Source organism: Xenia sp. Carnegie-2017, unplaced genomic scaffold, assembly GCF_021976095.1.
Source record: "Xenia sp. Carnegie-2017 unplaced genomic scaffold, XeniaSp_v1 HiC_scaffold_23, whole genome shotgun sequence".
NCBI lineage: Eukaryota > Metazoa > Cnidaria > Anthozoa > Malacalcyonacea > Xeniidae > Xenia > Xenia sp. Carnegie-2017.
Window position 1 is genome coordinate 6,793,880 of NW_025813486.1, and position 26,540 is coordinate 6,820,419.

The 26,540-nt window shown below is 33.7% G+C and overlaps 1 protein-coding gene and 1 long non-coding RNA gene across 2 annotated transcripts; one reads left to right on the forward strand and one right to left on the reverse strand.

Annotated features, from left to right (window-relative positions):
• Window positions 1-1,715: 1,715 nt before the first annotated feature.
• LOC124449730 lies at window positions 1,716-26,424 on the reverse strand. Its single transcript, XR_006949549.1, has 5 exons — window positions 26,155-26,424; window positions 25,741-25,833; window positions 22,881-22,913; window positions 2,413-2,537; window positions 1,716-2,152 (listed from the first exon to the last, which is right to left on the reverse strand). It is a non-coding gene; the product is annotated as an uncharacterized LOC124449730 (long non-coding RNA).
• On the forward strand, window positions 23,288-25,249 carry LOC124449682. Its single transcript, XM_047000643.1, has 2 exons — window positions 23,288-23,568; window positions 24,234-25,249. The coding sequence occupies exons 1-2, from the start codon at window positions 23,383-23,385 to the stop codon at window positions 25,101-25,103; spliced, it is 1,056 nt and encodes a 351-aa protein (XP_046856599.1). The 5' UTR covers window positions 23,288-23,382; the 3' UTR covers window positions 25,104-25,249.
• Window positions 26,425-26,540: the final 116 nt, after the last annotated feature.

Below are 26,540 nucleotides of genomic sequence, written 5' to 3' on the forward strand. Positions count from 1 at the left end.
CCTCTATAGCTTTGTCGTACTTTCCAGTTTCATAAAACACCATACCAAGATTGTTTAAAGACCCAGCAACATCAACATGAATTGGACCTAACGATTGTTTTCTAATTTCCAGAGCTTTTTTGTGAAACCCTAAAGCTTTCTCGTAATTTCCAGTTTCATAAAACACCATACCAAGATTGTTTAAAGACCCAGCAACATCAACATGATTTAGACCTAACGATTGTTTTCGAATTTTTAGAGCCTTTTCATGATGATTTTTAGCTTTGCTATACTTCCCAGTGTCATGGTATAAAACACCGAGGATATTAAAATACCAAGCTTTGTCATTAATAGATTCTTCTGATTCAAATTTATCCAATAGTTCAAGAGCAAGATCGTATTTTCCAAAATGTCTCAATCTGTCAACAAAATATTGGAAAACTTGTAACGTATTCAGGTTGATTTTTGTCTCGTTGGTCTTTAATAGTTGAACAATTTTTTCAAGATGTGGCATTAATTTGATTTCGTCGTCTCTCTCTTTAAATATGTAAAGTGCTTGAACTATTTGATCAACGTTACTTTCCATTTCATGTTCTTCATTTGAGAATTCAGATTGATAAACAATAATTGCTTTGTGAACAATGCGATGTAGACTAATGTCATTATTTTCTGAATGCAAGAACAATGAGCAGTCCTTTAAACAAAGACATATATCTTCCTTTGAGTGCTTGGGATCTATTTCTTGTACATAACAAAGAATTATGTCTCGTGGTATAGGATCAAACGATATCACAGAAAAAAAGTGAACAACATTTGCCAATAATGAGGATTCTTCAGCATTTTGTCTGACAGCTAAAAGTGAAGCTTGTAACATACTTCTAGGATATACCGAGTTAAATTTAATAAAATTGGCGTCCATGTTTTCTTGTTCTTCAGAAGATATTTTCTTTAAATATTGACTCCAAGTAAATGAAAGGTTGGTTTTTTTTACGCGACTGACATAATTACCAGCAGCAACCAAAGCCAGCGGTTGACGATCTAATGCGTGCGATACTTCATTCAACAATTGATCATCAGTATTTTCATCTTTAGTGTAATAATTCAACAATTGAAAACATTCTTTATTATTCATTCCACTTCTGATAGAAATATGTTTGTTAAACTCAACATCTTGAGGTACGGCATCTGTGTTCTGGATAGTTACTATGATTTGTCCATTTATCCACGTGGGATCACCAACTTGGGGAAGTAATGAGGAAATTTTGCTGAGCTGTACCACGTTGTCTACAATGATCAACCAGTTTTGCCAGAATTTTAATGATGCGGATACTAACGATCGCAAATTCTTCACTTTGTCTGTGATGGAACAGTTTTCATCTTCAAACTTTTTAATCTTATTTTTGTCACAGTTTAAATGGTATCCAAGTTCACAGTAAGTTTTTAAAAGAGATTCTTCATTTTTTCCATCGAGAGTCATTACAAACGAAGTTCTATTTTCCCAATCACACGATATTTTCTCACAAACCTGTCTTGCAAGTTGAGATTTACCACTGCCAGGGTTACCAGTGATGTAAAAATATGTCAGTTTATCATTGTTATTATTCCTTAATTGTTCAAGATCTTTTATAATTTTATCTCGTAATTCAGTGCGTTTAACAATAAAATGATTAGATTTTGAAGGAAGAACTCGGAACGAATTAAAATTTTTTCGATGATTCTTTATTTCAATGATTCCATCGAGAGAAAATTTCAAATCTTGAAATGATTTTTCAATGATATTGACTATATCGTCAAAATCATCATCTGAGCATTCCCTTTCATACCAATGTGCGTACTTGCTTCTTTCAACTCGAAGTGCATGAACAGCATCCTTTGTTTTTGTGTCAAGATGGTTTCCAATTGAATTTGAAAAAAGTATAGCATCAAATAATGTTGTGCAGCTCCACTTACTGGTGTCTCCCTCCTGATATTTTAACTGTAGATTTTTATCCAACCTCCTACCTGATTCTAAAGTGTAAAATTTTTTGCCACTATTTTTGGTATCATCCCATTCTCCATGTGTTAATATGTAACGAGAGTTCCATTCTTTGATGAAAAATTGAGCAAGTTCCTTTTGTACCACATTAATTATTTGCTGAATGTAAATTAGATTTCTGTTTTCTCTTGATTCCATCTACAAAAACAAAATTTTTGACAATGAAAAAATACGACCAACTGCTTCTGCATCGTAAACAAGAATGAAAAAATAATGAAAACAATTTAGCACTCTTCATAGGCAATATGGCAAACAAAACATGTAGATAAGTTTTTTTTTTCTACTTATTTTAATTGTACTTGAAATCTTGAAACGAAAGTTTATATTACTTGGCGTACAAGAATTATTTGTAAAATCGTTTTTGGATGCATTTCTAGCAGTTTTTGTTCATTACCTACCTGTGCGCAAGCTATAAAACTACATGTTTTACTGCAAAAAGCAGAACACCAACCGACCGTCTTCCATCCATCTCATTTATCTCCATACATATGTTCGGATTGTACGCAGCTAGCATGAACAATTTCTATAAAAACAAAACATTGTTTACTTTCTGCGCATAATCAGACATCCCTACAAAACAACTGAAGATATTAATATATACAAGCGCTAGCTTTGCAAGCGATCGCAAACATCATGGTTAAATCTCATTAGTTGAGCGAATTTTGTCGTTGTATAGTTGTATTTAGCACACTTTGGACAAACATTAAGTTTTGCAATCCATAAAAAATTGTGGTAGATATAGCAAAAATAGATTATGGAATTGTACATATGAATATAATTACATTCAAGATAAGTGGCAAAACCAAATTCAGTGTGTTGTAAATTGTCATGTCAAATTATGTAGCGTGTGACTGTGTCCTATAGATTATGAGATATAACTGATATTATTAAATTGATGTAAAATACTGTAGTCATGTTAACAGAACACTTCCTCGCCGCAATGCGTAATTGCGGTAGGATGTAGGTAGAAACGGAATGGCAAAGTTGAAAGTCATATGTAAACGCTTAAAACCACTTCCGAATAATTATACATAAATAAAAATAAAGCTTGCAAGCGTTGGTTCGGGCGCTCGGAAAAGTTGACGTTATTGTTGTAGGAACTGGTCATACAAATTCGATAAATTAGAGTTGTATTGCATAAGGCAATAAAGTTCGAAAACGCAGTTTAAGGATTGACGGTTGTCCGTAATCTTAACGATATCAGTTTAAATATTCCGTATCGCGAAGAACCAACGCTTGGAACTCCGTAACATAAAAATCGTGCACAATCACTGTAAATATCATATCGAGGTGTTAAATATTATATTCAAAATACAGTCCCATCTTTCGAATGAAGTTTTAAGAACAGTGAACCAGCACTTCGTACAAATTGTGCGAAACGTGGTCCTTCGAGCCGGATCTAGAAGCAGTATATAAGAAGAACATATAAAAAGGATACAGGGTTGTTCACGATGTCAGAGCTGACAAAAAAGCGACAGTCGAGGAGTGCACCCCTCCGTTACTTTTCTTTGAATCAAATCTTTTTTATTGTCAATAACGCGCATTTTTAATATTTGCCACCCTTCACTCCATTCTCGAGATAGCTACGCTCATTCCTTTTCTGTTGAAATAAAGAGATTGTTTTTTTGATCTATTTTATTTTATTCTTATTATAGATTCAGAGTTCGTTTTAGCCCCATTGAAGCATTACCTCCTGTATTTGTGCCCTAAAAAATGCAGCATTCTGTGTAATTTCTTTATACCCCAAATTTATGGGGGAATTGCATGTTCATCAAAATCACCCCTTTAAAATTTACCCCCATAAATTTTACGCCTTGATAAATTTTACCCCTTAATAGAATTTACCCCTAACTAAATATTACCACCGTAAATTTTACCCTTAAATAAATATTACCCCCATAAAATGTTACCCTTTAAAACCGGGGCATTCTGTGGCACTCATTTAACTCCTAACTTTAAGGGTAATTTTCACCCCCCAAAATTTACAGTGTGGGCACAAATCGTACGCCACAATAGTTGTGAACAAGGTGAGAAGTGTGGTAAACGATAATGCGCCATCAAGGAAAGTCGAACTGGAAAAAATGCGGCTTGTACTCCTACAGAAATTTGATACAATTTCGAAGTTGTACGATGAGATTCAGAGCTTGTTAGAAAAAGATGAAGATATTGCGGCAGATATTGACGGCTTATCGGAATACAGCTGCGAAGTTTTGGGCGCGTTGGTCAAAAAAAAAGAAGCGCTGAGCACGTTAGAGACAAACAAGCGAAATGAAGAACTCGCCAACACATCAGCAAGTACAGTATCCAGTAGAGCACGCTGCAGGGTAAAGCTGCCCAAACTGGAGGTGAAAAAGTTCTTCTGCAAGATACAAGATTGGCGTGGATTCTGGGACTCTCTTGAAAATTCAATTCACAACAATGACGGATTGTCTGAGGTCGACAAATTCACCTGTCTGAGGGAACTAGTGGAGGAGCTGGCCAAGTCAGCAATTTCGGGAATTGCTCTGACTTCGATCAATTATGCAGAAGCCCTGAAAGTGTTAGAACGCAGATACGGAAACAAATTGATGGTGCAAAAGTAGTATAAGACATGGGGGTATTAGCGCAAATTAAGACCATGGTTCAAATGGGAAACCAACGCAAAAGGTCATGTAAACAAAGCTTCGCAAAAAAGTCCTTTTATCTTCTTGCACTCTTCGTGTTTGTGCTCCCCACAGCAGAAAGCTCAAAACAATCTGTTTTTGCGGCTGGCAAACAATCCGCTAGCTGTTCCTGGTTCCTGTCGTCTTCTTCGTTGATCTTCGTCCTTCTCCCCAACTGCTAATTTGTGGCATTCCCGCAGCTCCACTTAGACTCGCAACGCGTCGACAAAATCTTTCATGCCCCACTCTAAATAGTCTCTTCCCCTGGTAATCGTCAGTTTTAATGAGTCCGGTATTTTTGTTAGAAGATTGGGCACGACTATCTCGCAATACATCTCCTCCTTTACATCGAGTGCCTCGAGTCCTCAATAATTCGTTTCCACGGCATTAAAGAACTTGCGCAGCCTCGTCTTATTTTCGCTGTACACGGGTTTTAGGTTCATCATATGATTCACATGTGCCCTTTGCAAGTAGTATAAGACATGGGGGTATTAGCGCAAATTAAGACCATGGTTCAAATGGGAAACCAACGCAAAAGGTCATGTAAACAAAGCTGCGCAAAAAAAGTCATTGTTTCAAAATAGTGGTAAAAAGGCCGTGTTTTCAAAGGGATACCAACGCAAAAGGCCATGTAAACAAATCTGTGCAAAAAGCCCATGTTTCCAAAGTAGTGGAGAAAAAAAGGTGGTAAAAATCTTGAGGTTACAATCTATCGTTTGAAAATATGGAATCTATATGTTTTTGAAATATATAGGTGCGTTTAAATTTTACAAACAGTCTTTACAAATAAATGTTAACAAAGCATCGGTTCGGAGAAAATTCGGCAGCACAGATCATGATGTGATATCACGAAGTGATATTACTCCATGATCGAGCAGGTGAATGGAATTTTCGAGAATCCTTAGGGCTCGGCGGGGAAAATTTTCTCGAAGAGAAAATTCGGAGCCCAAAGTGATATTCGATGAATTCGAAGAATTCGAGAATGGCAGAGGCTTAACATATGCTCTTTTACAAAACTATGGAATCTATATGTTTTTTTTTTAATTTGTCCGTCAAGCGCGTGTCACATGTACATGTTTAACAATGGTTGCTTAATGGAGCTAGTACATTTCATCAGCGCATGTATAACAATACAATGTTTTACAAAATATGGAATCTATATGTTTTTTTTAATTTGTCCGTCAAGCGCGTGTCTTAGTGCATGTTTTTAATAATGGTTGTTTAATGTAACCAGCACATGTAAATATCAGCGCATGTATAATACAATGTTTTACAAACTGCCTGCAGCAAACAGTTATTACAAAAGGTATATATGCGGTAAACCGTTTTGTATTAATTACTGGTTACAAACAGTTATGTGATATATAGTCAAACATGAGGATTATTATTCATCTTCATCTTCAGTTTTAGATTGATAGTTATCTTTAATAAATTTTTTTAATTTTTCGATTTCATCATTTACAAATTTTTTAGTTGCTAAAATATTATCTTCTATAGTGGCCGCAAAATTTGATGAAAAACCATTATATACCATAGATAATGTAGATGTATGTTGTGAATAAACTTGTATTTTGGATAATCCATTAAATGCTTTAAGCCATTTTATTTTCCATTCATTATAATTAATTGAAGAGTTAGATACTTTTGGATCAATAATAATAGAAATATTGATTAAATCATCATCAGCACAGTATACATGATATAAATCTAGTATTGCATCAGCTATCTTTTTTTCGTTATCATTTGTTATTTTAATGATAAATTTTTTATTAATCTTATCTACCATAATATCTAATTTAATTATTTTAGATTTATCAGATGTATTTACAAATAGAAGTGTAAATTCAATAAATTTAATATTGTTAAAAAGAATATTTATAATATCTTGTTGGCTACTAACATTTGAGTTGTAATTTAATTGATTACTATGGTATACTACTTTACCATTTACTCTGCTATCGATTTCATTTTTTGTATAGAATTTGGATAAATTAGAAGTCAAAGCATACTTGCTATCAGCTTGTGTTTTAGTATAATAGTTATTTAAATTAGAAGTCAAAGCATACTTACCATCAGCTTGTGTTTTAGTATAATAGTTATTTAAATTAGAAGTGAAAGCATACTTACCATCAGCTTGTGTTTTAGTATAGTACTCATTAAATTTACCATCAGCTTGTGTTTTAGTATAATAGTTATTTAAATTAGAAGTCAAAGCATACTTGCCATCAGCTTGTGTTTTAGTATAATAGTTATTTAAATTAGAAGTCAAAGCATAATTACCATCAGCTTGTGTTTTAGTATAGTAGTCATTGAATTTACCATCAGATTGTGTTTTAGTATAATAGTTAGTTAAATTAGAAGTCAAAACATACTTACCATCTATTTCAGTCTTTGTGTAATATTTATTTAAATTAGAACTTAAAGCATACTTACCATTTGTTTCATTCTTTGTATAATAGTTGGCTAATCTTGAAACAAAAACATATTTATTATCAACTTGTGTTTTAGTATAATATTTTAGTAAATTAGAAGTCAAAGCATATTTATTATCAGCTTGCGTTTTAGTATAGTAGTCATTAAATTTACCATCAGCTTGAGTTTTAGTATAGTAGTTATCTGATAGATGTGTTTTATCTACAGATCCTTGTATATTTACATTAATATCTGTTTTATCATACCCATAAAATAAACTCATTTATATTATTCCTCAGATTTTATATCCGATTTATTATTTTTATGTTCGTAAACATGTTTAATTGTTATTATACTAGCAGGAAAAAATCCTAAAAAAGGTATCAGTGGTGATACTTTTTCTACTAAACTGTACACATCTCGTTTTAAAAGGTCGTCTGATTTAAGCTGTTTTGTTAATTCTTTAGGATCTTCAATAGCATCAAACCCTTTTAATATATCTGAAAATTTTGATATAACTAAATCAGTTAAAAACTCATTAGTTTTTTGTAATCGTTTTTTCTCGTATTCAGTGTACAATTTATCAATAATTTTTTGACTAGCTTTTTTAATGTAAGCAACTGACTTGTCTAAATCACCATTTTCAGCTAGTTTAAGTAGTTGATCTCTTTTATTAAAACTTTCTTGCGGTTTATCTTGTATATTTTCATCACATACCGCATCTTTGATAATATCATTTGCGGAATCAATCTCATTAATTAGATCGTCAATTTTTTCTGGCTCTTTACGCTTTGGCATATATATATATAACACATGTTTTATTGCGGAATAACAATTTTCCATTGGTATGGGTATACAAGTTGAATTTCTAAATGTGCATACTTATTATTTTTCAATTTTTTGGTTATTTCTTCTATATCATCTTTTTCAACACCATAAAGATAATCATCAAATATGGTTTTCATATCATTGCGGTTTGTATTATAAAATGTAACTAAATAACTTATATTTTCTCGATAAGGTTTAGAAATACTAGTCAATTGCTGCGTAACCACAATAGTAGAAAGCCCATAATGACGAGCACTGAATGCTAAACGAACTAATTCAGATGTCCTATTTTTAACATCTAAGCAACTAGCACAGTCATCAAGTATTATTATACTATTGCTTCCTTTATAGGCATCACTAACATATTTTAAAACAATATCTACCTGATCTTGGTCACATTCTACCTTAATTAAATCAGAATCATTTATATATTTCCATTCTTGATAGGTTTTATTATATGATAGCGTTGGACATATTAGAATAATATAATCAAAATGTCTATTAAAGTTTTTTTCTAACATATTAAGAAGGTAAAAAGATTTTCCGCAATTAGTCATACCTAAAATAATCATATTAAAAGGTGTATTCATTTATATATTACTGGTTATTTTAGTATTGAATACTTTGTAAATCATTATTAACAAAATGAACAAGAGCATCACTAACAACATAGATGTAGCAGTTTAAATCTTTTGTATATGCTCTTTTTTTAATCTCTAGTAAAACACCATTTTGAGTATTAATGATTCGTTTACCGTTACCAGCAATATTTTTTTCTTGAAAGGTGCGTAGATCAATAACCAGTGAAAATTTATCCTTATAAAATTTTTCAATTGTCATGAAGCAATCTATCAGGATAGTTCTATCAAAAAATTTTCTTGCTTCTTCATAAAATAGTGTTTTATTCATGCCTTGGGCGTAAACAACGTTTGGCACTCCCTCAATAGTTATTTTGACTTCATCAATTAATGGAAATTCAAATTTTTCACTATCACTAATTGAATTTTCTGTGAATAGTAGTACAATGCCTTTCATACTTTTACGGGGAACATTAACGTTAACATTCTGTAATGTACTTGACTTATCCCATTTTTCCTTTTTTAAGAGGGTTATATGTTCATAAAATAGACTTCTTCCTATAGAATATAGATTTGTCACCTCATATGCAATTTCTTGATTTTCAATAGTTTCATATTCCAGCTGAATATTTTCTAATTCATAATCACCGATAGTTTGGCCGCTTTGAGCTATAAGTACTTAATCACTTGGTGGTAATGTTATTATGTATTGAAAGTTATTATTCATATTGAAAGGACAATACAGACCATGGTCTTTAATAATATTATCAATATTAATTTTCTGTCTTACACCATAAATATCATACATTAATTTATCAGATACTTTTTGTGAATCTCCACTTGTTGCAGCACTATCATCCTTAGAAATAAGTTTTCTTAGATTTTGGTTACATATGCCATATTCAATAAGACCTTGTCTATCACTTTTCGGCATCCACAAGTCTCTGTATATACTTATAACATTGTGGTTATTACAGTCGTATAATGTCTCACCGGCAACTTTAATCTGTAGTCTATTTTGTAAAATCTGACTGAGATTATTTAGAAAGTGACTTTTTGTATTACTGATTTTAAGATCAAACGATAGATTAACTGAACCAGGCACTAAGCAACTATTTGGTTTTACCATAATTTCTAATTAGCAGCAATTTTAAAAAACACTTGAGAAAAACGACGATTTTTTTGAGAGCAAACATGTTTCGACATTATCAGAACGATAATGTCGAAACATGTTGCTCTCAAAAAATCGTCGTTTTAATTTTGGTATATTAACATAAATTTGTTCATTCGGTTTAACACTATTTGGGTTAAAGGTTATACTATAAAAAGTTCTATTACCTTTAATTTTTGTCATAGTACTCCTTTTATAACCAGGTAAAAGCTCTTCTTGTAATCTGTTCATATATATATTAAAACATATTTTATTTTTTTCTTTGTTTATACTGGTCATATATTAACAAAGCAGCAGCAATAGCTAAAACCCAAAGATTAGAAGCTACCCATGCTAAACCTTTAGCTCCCAAAGATATAGCCTGAGCGATAATATTCAATAATGGTCCTAATACTGGCCATAATTTTTTACCTATATTTGCTAAAGCCTTAGAAAATTTACTAGTAGTTTTAGCACCTTGATCATGGAGCTAAGAGCATGCAAACTCAAAAAGTTTTTAGGAAATTATTAGAGGATACTATAGTACAGGATGATACGACTGTATTGATATCTAACATGAGAAAGAGTATTAAAGACACTAATGTTATTTGAAATATGGCAATCAGCCCTGGTATGATTTTAATACCCAGCCGTATGATCATATTAGATAAAAAGATTGATGGGTATAATAATATTTTAACATTAGCTAATAAAACTATGAAATTCGGTATTAATTCTAAAATAAATTATTATGGAATTAAAAAGGAAGAACCAAAAAAAGTACATCAAGATAATACACCCTCACAACACCTAGATACTCTAGATGAAGTGCATAAAAAACCAGTAGTACATAAACATACAAAAATGATAGTAAATAATAATCCACATCAAGCAGAAATGATTACTTTACTCGGTATATCAACGCTATCATCATTCATATTAGTTAAATATGTTTTATAATATAATATGAAAAAAGTTCTAGATTTTGATCATATTTCGAGTAAACTAAGTGAAAAAGAATTTGAAAAGCTGAAAAAGTTGTATTTGTACTATCACAAAATGTATACCTGTTATAAATGGAAGTATAATAAATTAAAGAAAATTAGACTATCATTAAACATGGGAAGTATTTTTCTAGTATCGACTGGTGCTATTGCTGGTAGTATAACCGTCAACCCGGTAATTATAGCCTGCCTGAGTGGCCTAGGTGCTTTAGTTCAAGGTTATATGGTTAAGAGTAAGATTAATAATAACTTAGAAATGTGTAAATTTGCATATACATCATATGAAAAAATATTTATGGATATAAGATCATATTTAAGAGGATTACCTTATGATGAAGTGATATTTATATCAGACATAAAAGTTATCGATGATATTATAATAGACAATTGTACTACTATAGATGGTATGGTGAGTAAATATAACAATAAATATAAATGATCTGTGAGTTATCTATAAGATTATCTGTGAGTTATCTGTGAGTTATCTATAAGTTATCTGTGAACAAAATCTACAGTATTATATAATATGTCTGAAGAAAACCTAAAGATAACTACAGTTAAGAAAGAGAAAGACCCTCTTAGAGTTGAGGCTGGTAAACGCTTAGCTCTTATATCGAAAGCTTCTAAAGAAAAAAAGATGCGAGATAGGATTGAATTAGAAAATAAAAAGAAAATTGAGGACAATAGCTGGAATATTAATTACGGATTCTTATTTGGAACTATTGGAGTATTAACTGCTATTGCTAGTCTCTATTATACAAGGAAAAATGATAAAAGGCAGGAAAAATTAACAAACGATAAAGCGAGAGAAGAAAGAACTAATGAAAAACATGTTTTGATACAAAAAAATAAACAATATAATTTAGATTCATTTGAATAAAATATTTCCTATTATATATGAGTAATACTATGACTAAGAAACAATTTATGAATGAAGCTTTTGATGCAGTGCTTGTGACACTAACCCTTAATAGGCCGGCATATGTTGGCATGTGTATCTTAGATTTAAGTAAAACGTTGATGTATGATTTTCACTACAATTATATCAAGAAGCGGTATGGTGATAAAGATAAACTTCTTTTCGCAGACACAGATAGTCTAACATATGAAATCGAAACTGAAGATGTCTATCAAGATTTTTGGGTTGATAAAGATAAATTTGATTTCAGTGATTACTCAGAAGATTCACAATATTATGATAAAACTAATAAAAAAGTTATTGGTAAATTTAAAGATGAAGCTGCTGGAATAGTAGTTAAAGAATTTGTTGGTTTAAGAAGCAAGATGTATAGTTATATTAAAGATAATAATAAAGGAGATAAAAAAGCTAAAGGAATTAAGAAAAATATTATTAAGAACGAAATACAACATGAAGACTATAAAAAAACACTGTTTGGAAAGAAACAAATGCATCATACAATGAAAACTATTAGAAGTGTGAACCATCAACTTAGTAGTTATGAAATTAATAAAGTATCACTCAGCTGTTTTGATGATAAACGTTATATATTAGATGATGGTTCTACAAGTTATGCTTATGGTCATTATAATATCGGTTTAAATAACTAAATATTAACAAACAGTTATAATGTGTAGTAAGCATGTAGCGTAGGCCTCTGTTGGAGTAAAATCATACATACCTGCTCCTCATGTTTGACTACATATCACATAACTGTTTGTAACCAGTAATTAATACAAAACGGTTTACCGCATATATACCTTTTGTAATAACTGTTTGCTGCAGGCAGTTTGTAAAACATTGTATTATTATACATGCGCTGATATTTACATGTGCTGGTTACATTAAACAACCATTATTAAAAACATGCACTAAGACACGCGCTTGGCGGACAAATTAAAAAAAACATATAGATTCCATATTTTGTAAAACATTGTATTGTTATACATGCGCTGATGAAATGTACTAGCTCCATTAAGCAACCATTGTTAAACATGTACATGTGACACGCGCTTGACGGACAAATTAAAAAAAAACATATAGATTCCATAGTTTTGTAAAAGAGCATATGTTAAGCCTCTGCCATTCTCGAATTCTTCGAATTCATCGAATATCACTTTGGGTTCCGAATTTTCACTTCGTGAAAATTTTCCCCGGTAGTCCTAGGATTCTCGAAAATTCCATTCCCCTGCTCGATCATGGAGTAATATCACTTCGTGATATCACATCATGATCTGTGCTGCCGAATTTTCTCCGAACCGATGCTTTGTTAACATTTATTTGTAAAGATTGCTTGTAAAATTTAAACGCACCTACATATTTCAAAAATATATAGATTCCATATTTTGTAAAGAGCATATGTCATGTCCGTCGTCCTTCGGACACTACGGGTGCGCTCCTGATTCACTTCGTGAATCACCCACCGTCGCTGAGGATTCTCGGGGCTCCATCCCCTGCTCAATTTTAGCTACGCTAAAATTTTCGCTGCCGAGCCCCTCCGAACCGATGCTTTGTTAACATTTATTTGTAAAGACTGTTTGTAAAATTTAAACGCACCTATATATTTCAAAAACATATAGATTCCATATTTTCAAACGATAGATTGTAACCTCGAGATTTTTACCACCTTTTTTTCTCCACTACTTTGGAAACATGGGCTTTTTGCACAGATTTGTTTACATGGCCTTTTGCGTTGGTATCCCTTTGAAAACACGGCCTTTTTACCACTATTTTGAAACAATGATTTTTTTTGCGCAGCTTTGTTTACATGACCTTTTGCGTTGGTTTCCCATTTGAACCATGGTCTTAATTTGCGCTAATACCCCCATGTCTTATACTACTTGCAAAGGGCACATGTGAATCATATGATGAACCTAAAACCCGTGTACAGCGAAAATAAGACGAGGCTGCGCAAGTTCTTTAATGCCGTGGAAACGAATTATTGAGGACTCGAGGCACTCGATGTAAAGGAGGAGATGTATTGCGAGATAGTCGTGCCCAATCTTCTAACAAAAATACCGGACTCATTAAAACTGACGATTACCAGGGGAAGAGACTATTTAGAGTGGGGCATGAAAGATTTTGTCGACGCGTTGCGAGTCTAAGTGGAGCTGCGGGAATGCCACAAATTAGCAGTTGGGGAGAAGGACGAAGATCAACGAAGAAGACGACAGGAACCAGGAACAGCTAGCGGATTGTTTGCCAGCCGCAAAAACAGATTGTTTTGAGCTTTCTGCTGTGGGGAGCACAAACACGAAGAGTGCAAGAAGATAAAAGGACGGAACGTATGCAATTTCTTCGTAAGTTTAAAAGATGTTTTGTTTGTCTAAAGAAAGGTCATTTAGCAAAGGATTGTCGTGCACGTACTAAATGTATGGATGTGGGGAGGGTCATCATGTGTCTATATGTGACAAAGGAAAAAAGGAGGAAGAGAAGGCTGAAAAACAGAGTGGTATCGCAGAAAAAAAGAGCAGGTAAATCTGAGTAACGTGCATGTGAGTACAAATACTAGGGTACCCTTGCAGACTGTGCAAGGAATTCTTGTAGTTCGGAATAGGAAGAGAGTGCGAGTGCTTTTTGACTCGGGAAGTCAGAAGTCTTTCGTGACAAACAGCAAAACAAGATGCGAAGCTTTATGTCGAAAGGCAGGAATGGTTAAAGGTCAAAACCTTTGGTGGGGGAACAATTGAAGGTAAGACGACGGAGGTCGTCAATTGCGTGGTCGCGTCAGTTAGGGGTAATTGCAAAATTTTAGAGGCATTAATGGTTCCACGTATTTGTACGGTAAAAAATGAGCATATTGAAGTGGCTAAGGAGCAGTATTCTTATTTGAAAGATTTGTTTTTGTCAGATGTAAGTTTGAAGCAGGAGATAATGGAAGTAGATGTTTTGAGAGGAGCAGATAACATTTGGGCTTTTCAGAAAGAAGAAATAATTAGGGGCAAAAAGGATGAGCCAGTTGCGTTTGACACTTGTTTAGGATGGGTTGTAAGCGGTCCACTGAAAGGAGCTCGAAAGTCAAAAACGCACATGTTAATTTAGTTTCGCAGACTGCAACCCAGAATACGAACAGCATAAACAGGCAGGTGAACAAGTTGTGGGATTTAGAAACACTTGGGGTCAGGGAAAGTGACGATGTGTACAAAGCCTTGTTAGATAAAATTGAGTTTAATGGGCATAAGTACTCTGTTAAATTGCCGTGGAAGCAGGGTTATGGGCATTTACCAAGTAACTATGCCAATAGTTTAGCACGCATGAAAGGGCAAATTAAGCGCTTGTCAAATGAGCCTGATTTGTTAAAGGAATATGATAAAATTATTAGGGATCAACTAAAAATGGGTGTCATTGAAAGGATTGACGAGTAAGAGCCGGGGATGAATGTTCGTTATCTTCCCCATCAAGCGGTGATACGTAAAGATACCAAAACAACTAAGCTAAGAATACAGTATGATGCATCATCAAAAGAGGGTAAAAAAGGGACTTCGTTGAATGACTGTCTTCATGTAGTACCATCATTAACACCGTTGTTGTTTGATATATTAATTAGATTTAAGGAGAACAGAGTGGCCTTGGTAGGAGACATACAAAAAGCATTTTTGAACGTAGAAGTAGACAAAGCAGACAGGGACTATTTAAGATTTCTGTGGGTTAGAGATGCGACTAATGCTAATTTAGAGGTTGTTATTTACAGGTTTTGCAGAGTAGTGTTTGGATTAAATGCTTCGCCATATTTACTCAACGCCACGCTTAGGCATCACACAGCGCAATTTGCAGAATCACTTTGGTGGACAGGACCAAGGTGGCTGAGTAGCGTAGAAAGAGAATGGCTGCAATCAGAGGTAGGCGTAACTGAGGAGAGTAAAGAAGAAGAAAAGCGAACAGCACTATTAGTAGTAGATTCTAACAAAGAAATAGGTATTCAGAACGTGATCTCTATAGAGAGATACAGTAGGGTTGAGAAGTTATTTCGGGTAACGGCATGGGTCACACGATTTGTCAGGAATTTGATCGCTAGGATCAAAGACAAACATGAAGATTTAACCTTCCACGGAATTATGGAGTCAGGAGATAAGTAAAGCAGAAAAACTTTGGTTGAAGGCTTCACAAGACAGGCTAAAGAAAGAGGATATGTTCAAGCAGTTAGAGGTACAACTCAAGGTACTAGAAGATGAGGGGTTACTAAAATGTCAGGGTAGGCTAGCAGAATCAGACTTGGACGAGGAAACGAAGTTTCCAATCTTATTACCAAAGGAAGGTAGATTGACGGAATTAATAGTTGAGCATTGCCACAAAAAGGTACATCATAGCGGAGTTAGGGCAACTTTAGCAAAGATAAGGTCAAGGTTCTGGATTCCAGAAGGCAGACAGAAGGTAAAATCAATTCTCAACAAATGTGTCGTGTGTAAGAAATTAGAGGGTAAACCATATAATTGACCTAACAAAGCAAACCTTCCGGCATTCAGAGTAGAGCAAGCAGAACCATTTTCGAAGACAGGGGTAGATTTTGCTGGACCACCTTATGTGAACAATACATCAAGAGGGACAGACAAAGTATACATCACATTGTTTTCCTGTTGCGTAACTAGGGCCATACATTTAGACCTAGTTAAAGATTTGTCTGCGGATGAATTCATGAGATGCCTTAGACGATTGTCAGCTAGAAGGGGGACCCCATCATTAATGGTATCAGAAAATGCAAAAACTTTCAAAGCAACAGTCAAGACTTTAGAAAACCTCTATAATAGTGCGAGTGTGCAAGGGTATTTGGGAAACAATAGGATAGAGTGGAAATTCAATCTGGAAAGAGCTCCCTGGTGGCGTGGATTTTTAGAAAGTATGGTTAGTTCAGTGAAGAGGTGCTTGAAGAAGGTACTAGGAAATGCTAGGTTGACATTTGATGAACACAGGTTGACACTGTCAGTAGACAGTGTTGGTAGAAGTTGAGGCAACATTAAATTCTAGGCCATTGACTTATACGTACGACGAGGTGGGTAGTGAACCACTAACTCCGTCGCCTTTGGTGACGGGAAGAAGGTTGTTGTCCATGTCAGACGAAAGGTCTGGTGATGAGGAGTCTGATGAGGATCGCTGTAAAAAACGGCATCAGTATTTGAGTGAGAAAAAAATGTATTTCTGGAATAGGTGGCGTAAAGAGTATTTGCTTGGTATAAGAGAGTTTCATAAGCAGGACAAGGACAATGCCATTAGGGTAGTAGAGAAGGGAGATGTCGTGACTGTTTATGAGGATAATGTCAAAAGAGGAAATTGGAGGATAGGTGTAATAGAGGAGTTGTTTTTAGGGAGAGATGGGGTGGTAAGAGGCGCTAAGGTCAGGCTAGTTAAGAAAGGTAAAGTCCTTCACCCCAATCGTCCCGTCCAAAAGCTCTTTCCTACACTGTTAAAGCACGATGAAAGGGAATATGAGCGAAAAGAGAATGAAAAAGGACAGAGAAAAAAGGAGGCAGAACATGAGGATAGACGCAAGAGAGCCGCTGCTCTTCATTCTGTATGGAAGACACGGATTATGCTTGATTAGTGGGACTAATCAAGGTGGGGAGTGTGTTGTAAATTGTCATGTCAAATCATGTAGTGTGTGATTGTGTCATATTATAGATTATAAGATATAACGGATGTTAAATTGATGTAAAATAGTATAGTCATGTTAAGAGAACACTTCCTCACCGCAATGCGTCATTGCAGTAGGATGTAATGAGAAACGGAATGGCAAAGTTGCGCGTCATATGTAAACGCTCAAAAACCACTTTTGAATAATTATACATAAATATAGCTTGCAAGCGTTGGTTCGGGAGCTCGGAAAAGTTGACGTTATTGGTGTAAGAACTGGTCATACAAATTTGATAAATTAGAGTCGTTTTGCAGAAGGCAATAAATTTCGAAAACGCAGTTCTAGGATTGACGGTTGTCCGTAATCATTTAATCATGCCGTATCGCGAAGAACCAACGCTTGGAACGTAAAATCGTGCACAACACTGTAAATATCTTATTGAAGTGTTAAAATATTATATTCAAAATACAGTCCCATCATTAGTGTGAAGTTTTAGAACAGTGAACCAGCACTTCGCACAGATTGTGCGAAACCACCTTTGGGATCAAAGACGAATGCGCTACTGACGGCAGACCAGAATTCACCGCCGTCAAAACACGGCAGTTCCGCAAATAATGGGGATACACCACCACCTCGTCTCCGTTGCATTCCCGCACTCAAATTGACGCGCTGAGGTTGCCGTTAAAACTGTGAAACGCCTCATCACGAACAATACCGGCCCAACTGGCAGCCTCAACACAAACGCCTTACAAATTGCTGTTCTACAATATCGTAACACGCCTGATACCAATACGAAATTATCACCGGTCCAAAGCGTCTTAGGTAGACCTATTAAGGATTTCATACCAATTTCCTCCGGCCGTTATAGGCAACACGCAACCTAGAGCGAAACACTCAATGCTCAAGAGGCGGAACGTTGGTCAGAACACACAAGAAGACTACCACCTCTGTTCATTGGACATCACGTAAGAATACAGAACCAAACAGGACCGTAGACTACGAAATGGGACAAGACTGGAACAGTCATCGAAGTCCTTTAACATGATCAAAACTGCGTAAAAGTCGACGGGTCCAACAGAATTACACTAAGAAACAAAAAAATTTCTCCGGCAATTCACACCTGTACAAGAGCAGTCACCCAAATATACTATTGATACGGACCTGCTGCTGATACCAAAAGTCTCAATGGAGAACCTTACTCCCAGCAAATTGACACCAGCCAACAGAAAACCAACACCGTCATTACCACGTCTATGATCGACGACACAGACTGATACCTCGGAGTCAGCATCACTACCGAACATATATACCCGCAGATGGAACTTCACCAAACGCAACCAAGATACCTGAAGATGCCAGAGAACCTACACCTGCGACCACAAAGCCTAGCAAGAAAGAACCACTAGTTCTACGCAGATTACTCAACTTCAACAAGAAAGGGCTGTTAGAAAATTGAGAGGATGAACAAATATCAAAGAACAACTTTATATTACGCTTGCCTATACTAGAAAAGACTTAGGGGATGGAGCATAATGGGACAATCGTTGATTAATAAGGGGCCTGGACCCAACTTTTATTGTTGTTTGTCATTCGTAAACAAATGACCTCTGTATTTTGTCTCTCAATATATATTTTACAAGATCCCCATTTAGTGAAATACACTAAGTCTTATCTAAAATATGCGTTTGTTTTCTCTAATATTGGGAAAAGTAAATCTCACAGTTGGATAAGGTGACATTTCATTATATTCTGATAAATCAAATGAAGGGAAGGTGATAGAGAATTCTTGTTGTAGTCTTGTAGAAATTATACAGATTTCTTAGCCTCAAATTCAATGTTTGGTTGTATCTTTCAGGTATATTTAACTACAAGCTGTTTCTGGTAATCTGAATTGATTCGTAAGGTGGCAAAAGTTAAGTTTATCAAAATCACAAGTCAGCACGATTCCACACCCAAAATACAAAAACATTCATTGCTGTAATTGAATTGAATAATTAGTTTATAATTAGTTAATCGGTCTAATTTTAATGAGAAGAGCCTCAAACGTGGCATAATTATATAAGAATTTCTGCTGTACACCACCTTGTGGTCCAAAAGCTCGGTTTTTTCAAAGCAGAAACCAAAGATTCTCAGTTTTATTTATTTACTGCTATGAATTTTCATGTATCAACTTAGCGTTAACAGCTCAACGAAAGATAATTGCAACGTTACAAAACGACTAAATATTTAAAAAAAAACTAAATATTTAAAATATTCAATGTAGACATGCATGAGTCCATTTGCAATTTCAAACCAAATTTTCTTCCTGATTCATAAATGTCATTTGATACTATCACAAGTATAATGAAATAAAACATATTTTATAAATATACCGTCCGGACCCAAAGATAAATATAATTGCATGCTAACAAGCAATTTAAATTCCTTAGCAAGCAAGCACATCATGATAAACACGCCTTCCTTCAGATGACAGTCATTTTTTGGTAAGCAAATTGTTTGTAATTGTAACTTTGTTTAATTGGTATACAACAACAGGATCACAAGTTGCTACGGGTACCTATGATGTATATTTATAGTACTAAGTTGAGACTAATATTTATTAAAAGTTATTAAATATATTTTTGACGAACAACTTTATTTAAGATCTCATTTATACATCGTGAACACACACGATAATTCTTTGTCTTTTGTCTTACAAACCTTTTACTGGTCGACGGTTGAAGCTTTGAACATTCGATCTTTCAGATCTCTTAACGTTCTGATAAGTTAAGTGTCAAATGGCTTCGTCCGTTGAGTTGATACGTAGCAAATTATTTTGTGCAACTGAATTTAAAACATTAAAAGATAATTGTTATGTAAAAGCAAAGATACGGCCTTATGATTTTTATTGTTTTTATTAGCATGTTTGAATTTAATTTGGATCGAATTCATCAATAGAAATGAAAGTGTAAATTGTATTACATTATACCATTTTCAAGGTACTTGGTAGCGATTGGTAAAAAACTACAGCTCGATATGTCACTTTATTTTTATACTAGTGGTACTCTTGCCTGTTGAATAACACAATATCATTGCACAATCATATGTCATGAACGTCTAAAGTGTGCTTGTTGAAATCTTTAGTATAAAAGGTTTATTGATAAACATTTAAAAAAGCTACATTTCCAAAATAATAACGTTGGTAAAAGGCAAAAATACTTTTTACAAACATAAATTAAATTATAATTAAACACATCAAGATAAACACGCCATATTTTAGATGAATGGCAGTGATTTTTGGTAAGCAGTTAATATGTTTTTATTTGTAACTTGGTTTGATTTGTGTACAATTACAGGATTGCAAATTCCTACGGGTATCTATGATGTATATTTTATAGTACTTGGGTGTGACCAATATTTATCAAAAATTTATCAATTAAATATGACGAGCAATTTCTATTTAAGATCTCATTTACAGATCGTTAACACACACGATAATTCTTTATCTTTAGTCTTACAAACCTTTTACTAGTTGATGGCTCCAAACTTTGAACATTAGATCTTTCAAATCACTTAACGTTTTGAAAAGTTAATCGCCAAATGGTTGCATCCTTTGAGTTGATACGTGGCAAATTATTTTGTGCAACTTAATTTAAGACATTAAAAGTTTATTGTTATGTAAAAACAAAGATACGGCCTTATGATTTTTATTGTTTTTATTAACATGTTTGAATTTTATTACCGTTTCCTCGGTATTTTGGGAGTTTGTTAAAAAAACCTTAGCTCCATAATTAAGAGTTGGTCTTACACATGAAAATTTACAAATCAGATTGTAGAAGTTTTGTTTCATTTGCTTGTTTATGTTGAATAAGACAAAATAGGCGTTCGTTGGCTTAAATGTTGGGAAAAGTAAATGTAACGCCTTGATAAGATAACATTACATTATATTCTGATAAATTAAATGAAGGAAAGCTGATATAGAATTCTTATTGTAGAAACTATAAAGATTTGTTAAGATCATGTCCGATGTTTGGTTGTATCATTTAGGTATATTTCAAGATGTTTCTGGTAATCAGAAGATAGCAAAAGTTTAGTCTATTAAAAGCAAAATTCAAACGACTTCACACCAAGAATATAAAAATGTCCATTGCTGTAATTGAATTAACTAATTAGTTTATAACTAGTTGATTGGCATAATTTTAACCCAAAAAGCCTCAAACGTGGTCGAACTAAATTAGTCAAGAACTGTAAACTGAATAAATTTTTTATATATAGACATATACAACACCTCCATGTGGTCCAAAAGCTTTGTTTTTATAAACAATGTTATACTCAGATATCTCAAGATTACAAGTATCATGTAAGCTATGTTTCTGCGATGAACACTACATCGGGTTTCTTGCTTGGCAGCGAAATCGCGAATTATTTTGAGCTTTTGTTTTTAAATGTGAAGCCTAATTATATATGCAAAATGCACTTCCGGTTACCCACTAGAGATACAAATTACTATAAAAATGTATGTCGGATAACGTTTACAAACAAGGATTTTCGAATATTTAAGACATTTGGCGACGTTTTACTTATCTCAAATATCTGTCATGGATAAATAAAGTTATTTAAATCAATTTGACATCAAAATGATTTCGATACCTGTAAAATATCCGCGTTCATCTTCATTTGAAAATCGCTCGTGCAAGAATCGAATTTGCCTCATAGTTGTCAAGACAAGATAATTCACAGCTCGCTTTCCAAGTTTAGAGGCAGTTATGATCTAGAATATGTTTCAATGCTTAAAAATATTTTTATTCTATTTTTATTTTATAAAGATAATGTTATCACTACACCTTGCTACAGCATTTGGATATGGTATTCATCAGTACGTATGTTTGTTATTGTCATAACATGCAGGGGCGGATCTAGGGTATGTCAAATCATTCACGCGACTGATGTTTATAGTTCAAAAATTACTTATCACATTTAATGATTACGATTTTTTGTGATTATTGAATTCCCGATGTATAATCTTACGAATTTCATTGTCAAAATTCTGTTTTTTATCTGAAATCTTACGTAAATATCACGTTTTAGCATATCTGGAATTATATTAACTGACTGACTGATAAGCGGTGATGATTAATATTTTTTAACATGAGGTTATGTGATTATGTGATTTACAAAATGTTTTTGATTAAGAGTCACGTAGCCTTAAACCTTTAAATAGTTGTACTTTCTATTGCAAATCACAGCAGTTTTTAAACAGTGATATAATTTTACAAAGAGGTAATTGAATGTTTATTCATAACAATGCATGGTTGCTTTATAATACTAGTAAGTATCGTTTGTCCAATTATTGCATTCAAGACAATATGTAGTTTACAACCCATTTTTTTTATCTCTAAGATTGGTTTATTAACTTCGCCTATTTCTTTAGTAAGCTTGCAATGTCAGTTAAATTATTTTTATTTAGTTGCTTAGAACATTTTCCATTTGCTGTTGTTAGCAAGTAAACTATAATGTTATACTTAAAATTTTAGGGTTATGTATAAATTAGGTATCATACATGCATGTAAAGAAGAGAATAAGTTACAAATAGTTGAGGAGACATATAAGTTACCATGACCTGTGAATGGGAATTATCATTTTTTTATTAAAACATTTTGCTAAATGTTGTGATCACTAGCACTTAGGGGGAATGGATTGTAACATTAGGATATGTTTAAATCAATCAAAGCACGTACATATCAGGTACCTGGAAATATAGCAGCTTTGCTGAGATGAAAACCTTGAAAAAAAGAAGAAAGATTTGTTATTTTCATCTTGGTATATTTGAAATGCCAGCGAAAAGTTGTATAGGAATTCGGGGGAGGGAGTAAGTCCAATATAAGCCTCTTGAGAGCTGAAATTAAATGTTTCTTTGCACTATAACAACAATGCTACACAAATTTCCCCCTTCTTCTGGAGAATATTGCAACAAAAAAGATGGGGCCAATTATCGTTTACAGGAAATGAATTTTTAAAATCACTTACGTATGTGGGATGTACATGTGAATCCACCACATGCATGTGGACGTCACGAGGCCAATTTAAAAAAACGCGGATGCAAAAATATCGAGATACGTGTTGACGTGTCATAAACATTATAACGACTGTATGAATACAAGTGATCAAATTGCATTAAACCATTCAGTCAATGCCAGTCATCCCAGAGACAAGAAATTAGAACAGTTGATTAAACTGTCTGAGATCTCACTATGGTACTCTCACGATATTTCCAAAACGTCTATCCTTCCTTTATTTACGGATTCCTTATTCTTACAAGTTTGATCTCAGTATATCCAGTGACCAATTTTGGTGATTTTTTGGAAACGCGTAATTCGACTCAACCAAATCATATAAATAACTCAAGGAATTCATCTGGTTTACGCAATCAAAGTTTTGTAAGTATATAATCTACTGCAGTTATTTTTTTCTACAGATCTTATCACTATCTCATAGTACAAACGTTAAACATGTATAGATACAATTAAGAACTAGGAGATGTTCAAACTTTAAAATGCGTATGTTGGCGACAATGTGGTAGGCATAAAAAAATTCTCAAGTTGCTTATACAAACCAGACTTCTAAAAAACGCTGAAAATCCAGTTTCAAATATCCATCTTTTCACAAAACGTTGAATGTTTGAAATCGCTCTCACTATTTATACGATTTTGAATAAAAATTAAAAGGCGCGTGTCCAGATAAATAGTTTTCTATTTTACGATACCATCAAGAATATAAAATTCAAACGTAGCGTCATCAAAGTGCTTCTTCCAGGAAAAGATCTATCCACAATTGTAGATTTTTGAATGTGTCATGTAAATCAATTTCTCTAGTTGCTTCTAAATAGTCAGGACCTAACTTTCCTGACCTAAACGGAAATGAAGTGTAATGAAGTGCGCGGTTCAGTAAAGTGTCTTCACAGTAATGAGCGAAGAAAATTCATCAAACAACTAGTTCATGATTCTCAGTGTACGACTGTAAAAATTACCATTTATCTATGTGCATTTATGAATGTATATGAAAACATTTGACGTCTTTTCCTCTTTCTATATTTCATATGAAGCCCATGAAGAGTTTTTCACTTGGCCAAGAAACATTAATAACAACGATGGTGGTCTCCACAGTTGGTGTCCTAACAAATGGTCTTCTTGTTGTTCTTATTTTGAAGGATCCTCTAAACAAGCTAAGACGAGGACCGTGGATTACTATCTTAAGCTTATCTATAGCTGATTTCACTGTATCTTTGTCTCAATTCATGATTGTTGGATTGGGTAGATTGTTTGAGGTCAAACCATCAGATGCTGTCATTTATTCTGTCCTTTTCTTTTGGATGTTTGGGGTTGCGGGCTCATTTTTTCACTTGACATCACTCACATGGCAAACTTACATAATTGCAAAGTATCCCAAATACAAACAACAAATGTTATCTTCGAAGAAAATTTACATATTATGCGCCACAGTTTGGTTGATTGCCATTTGCATGGGATTTGCTGAACTCACACCAATTTACAGCAAGAAAAATGAACAGGTTATGTACACTTATATCACAGGATTTGCTGTCTTGGTAATCACTGTTTTACTTCATATCATATTGAGGTGTTTCATACTTAAGGTTGTATTGCAAAGTCGACAAGACACTAAAGTAAATGCTACACAGTACAACACTAAACACTTTAAAATTGTAAAGACAATCATTGTGCTGAATGTCTTATTACTGGTAACTGCATTTCCTTATTTTGTCGCCCAAACAGTGCAGTTTATTCAAAGGCTTGAAAAAATACAAAGTGAATTGGTTTGGCGTTTTTCTTACTACTACCAACCAGTTGCCATGGTGAATTTTGCTGCCAATCCAATTGTGTATGCACTGAGGCTTCCAGATTATCGAAACAGTATAAAGGCGTTGTTTAAAAAGACTAGAACTGTTTCCATTTAAAAACCTGGGCATTCAATCTTTTCACTTCGTACTAGTGCTAGTAAACCTGTATGATAGATAATATGTTCTAAACTCAATTTGATTAAAAATGTACGAATAGTGCTAATAGTTTTTATTGGAAGAATAAATTCCAAAGTGACAAACAACTGTGTGGTCAAAAAAAATTATAACGATTTTTACTACAATACTTATAACTTTTTGTTTCTACGTAACTTCAAAAGCGAGACCAATAATTGTGAATACTTTAATGAGACCATTTGCGATTAAGAAACATTTGCGATGTAACTACATTCATCGTTCATAACTTTATGATTAATATATAAATTTTTTATTTGGGTATAGTATAGGTAATATTAGCAAAGTTTTAAAGGGAAGATGAAAGAAAAAGAAACTATCATGATTTGTAGCGAGATTTAAACTGACTAAAATTTACAGCCAACTTTTTGACTTTTCTTTTCATGAGAAAGATCAGCAGTGTAATACTTTTTGAACGGTACATATCATTAATCAAATAAACCTTGAACTTAGAGACGTTACAGATTTGCTTAATGCTTCGATAAAAATTTGAAAGAAAGAATGAGTCTTGCTTGTTTGTTAAGTTTTCTATAGCTTGTTGAAAAAATGACAACAAACTTACTTCATATATCGGCTGCTACTTGGAGAATGTATTGGAAAACAAATACTTCGGTATAAACATTGCTTCGTTCCATCGCTCAAAGAGTAAGTTGATCTGTTCAAAATAAAGAAAATGTGTACGCAGCTAACGTACAGTCTAAAGTGCAAGGAAAGCTTAAATGCAGAATCCTTTCATCACAGGCATATGAGTTAAAAGAAACAATAACGATGTACCATCAAAATGAAATTTGCATAGTTTTTATTCTACTTGCGTTATGATGAAAAGTTTGCTTACACAAAAAATTCTTGTGATGACCCAAAGCACAAACTTACATTGTGTGCTGAAACAGAAAATTTTGCTATAGCATTTATTAGTACGTTATTCTTAACATTGAACGAATTTATGTTTTGAAATATGACAAATCAAGATACCTACAACAAAGACTTTGCTAAGAATTCTCAATAACATGAGACCACCCAGGGCCATGGTAAAGCCATAACTTTTTAATAACAACAAGACATTCTGTACACAAATAAAATTTATTTTGGTGAGTGAATCATTTCACTACAATATTGAAGAAAGTAGAATTCAATACATCACGTGCAGGGATACTTCGTCTCACTTTCTACATCAATATACAGCCAATGATCCATTTTCTTCTTTGTCAGTACTTCCTGTATACGTAAGAAGTTTGTGTACATCATCATGATGCCCAGCCCAAGATTTGAAGTGGTCGGACGTAGCTCTTAACCCACTTCGGAGGTCAACATCAACCCAGAAGAATATTTGTTTTATCTGTTTCAAAACACATGATACATAAA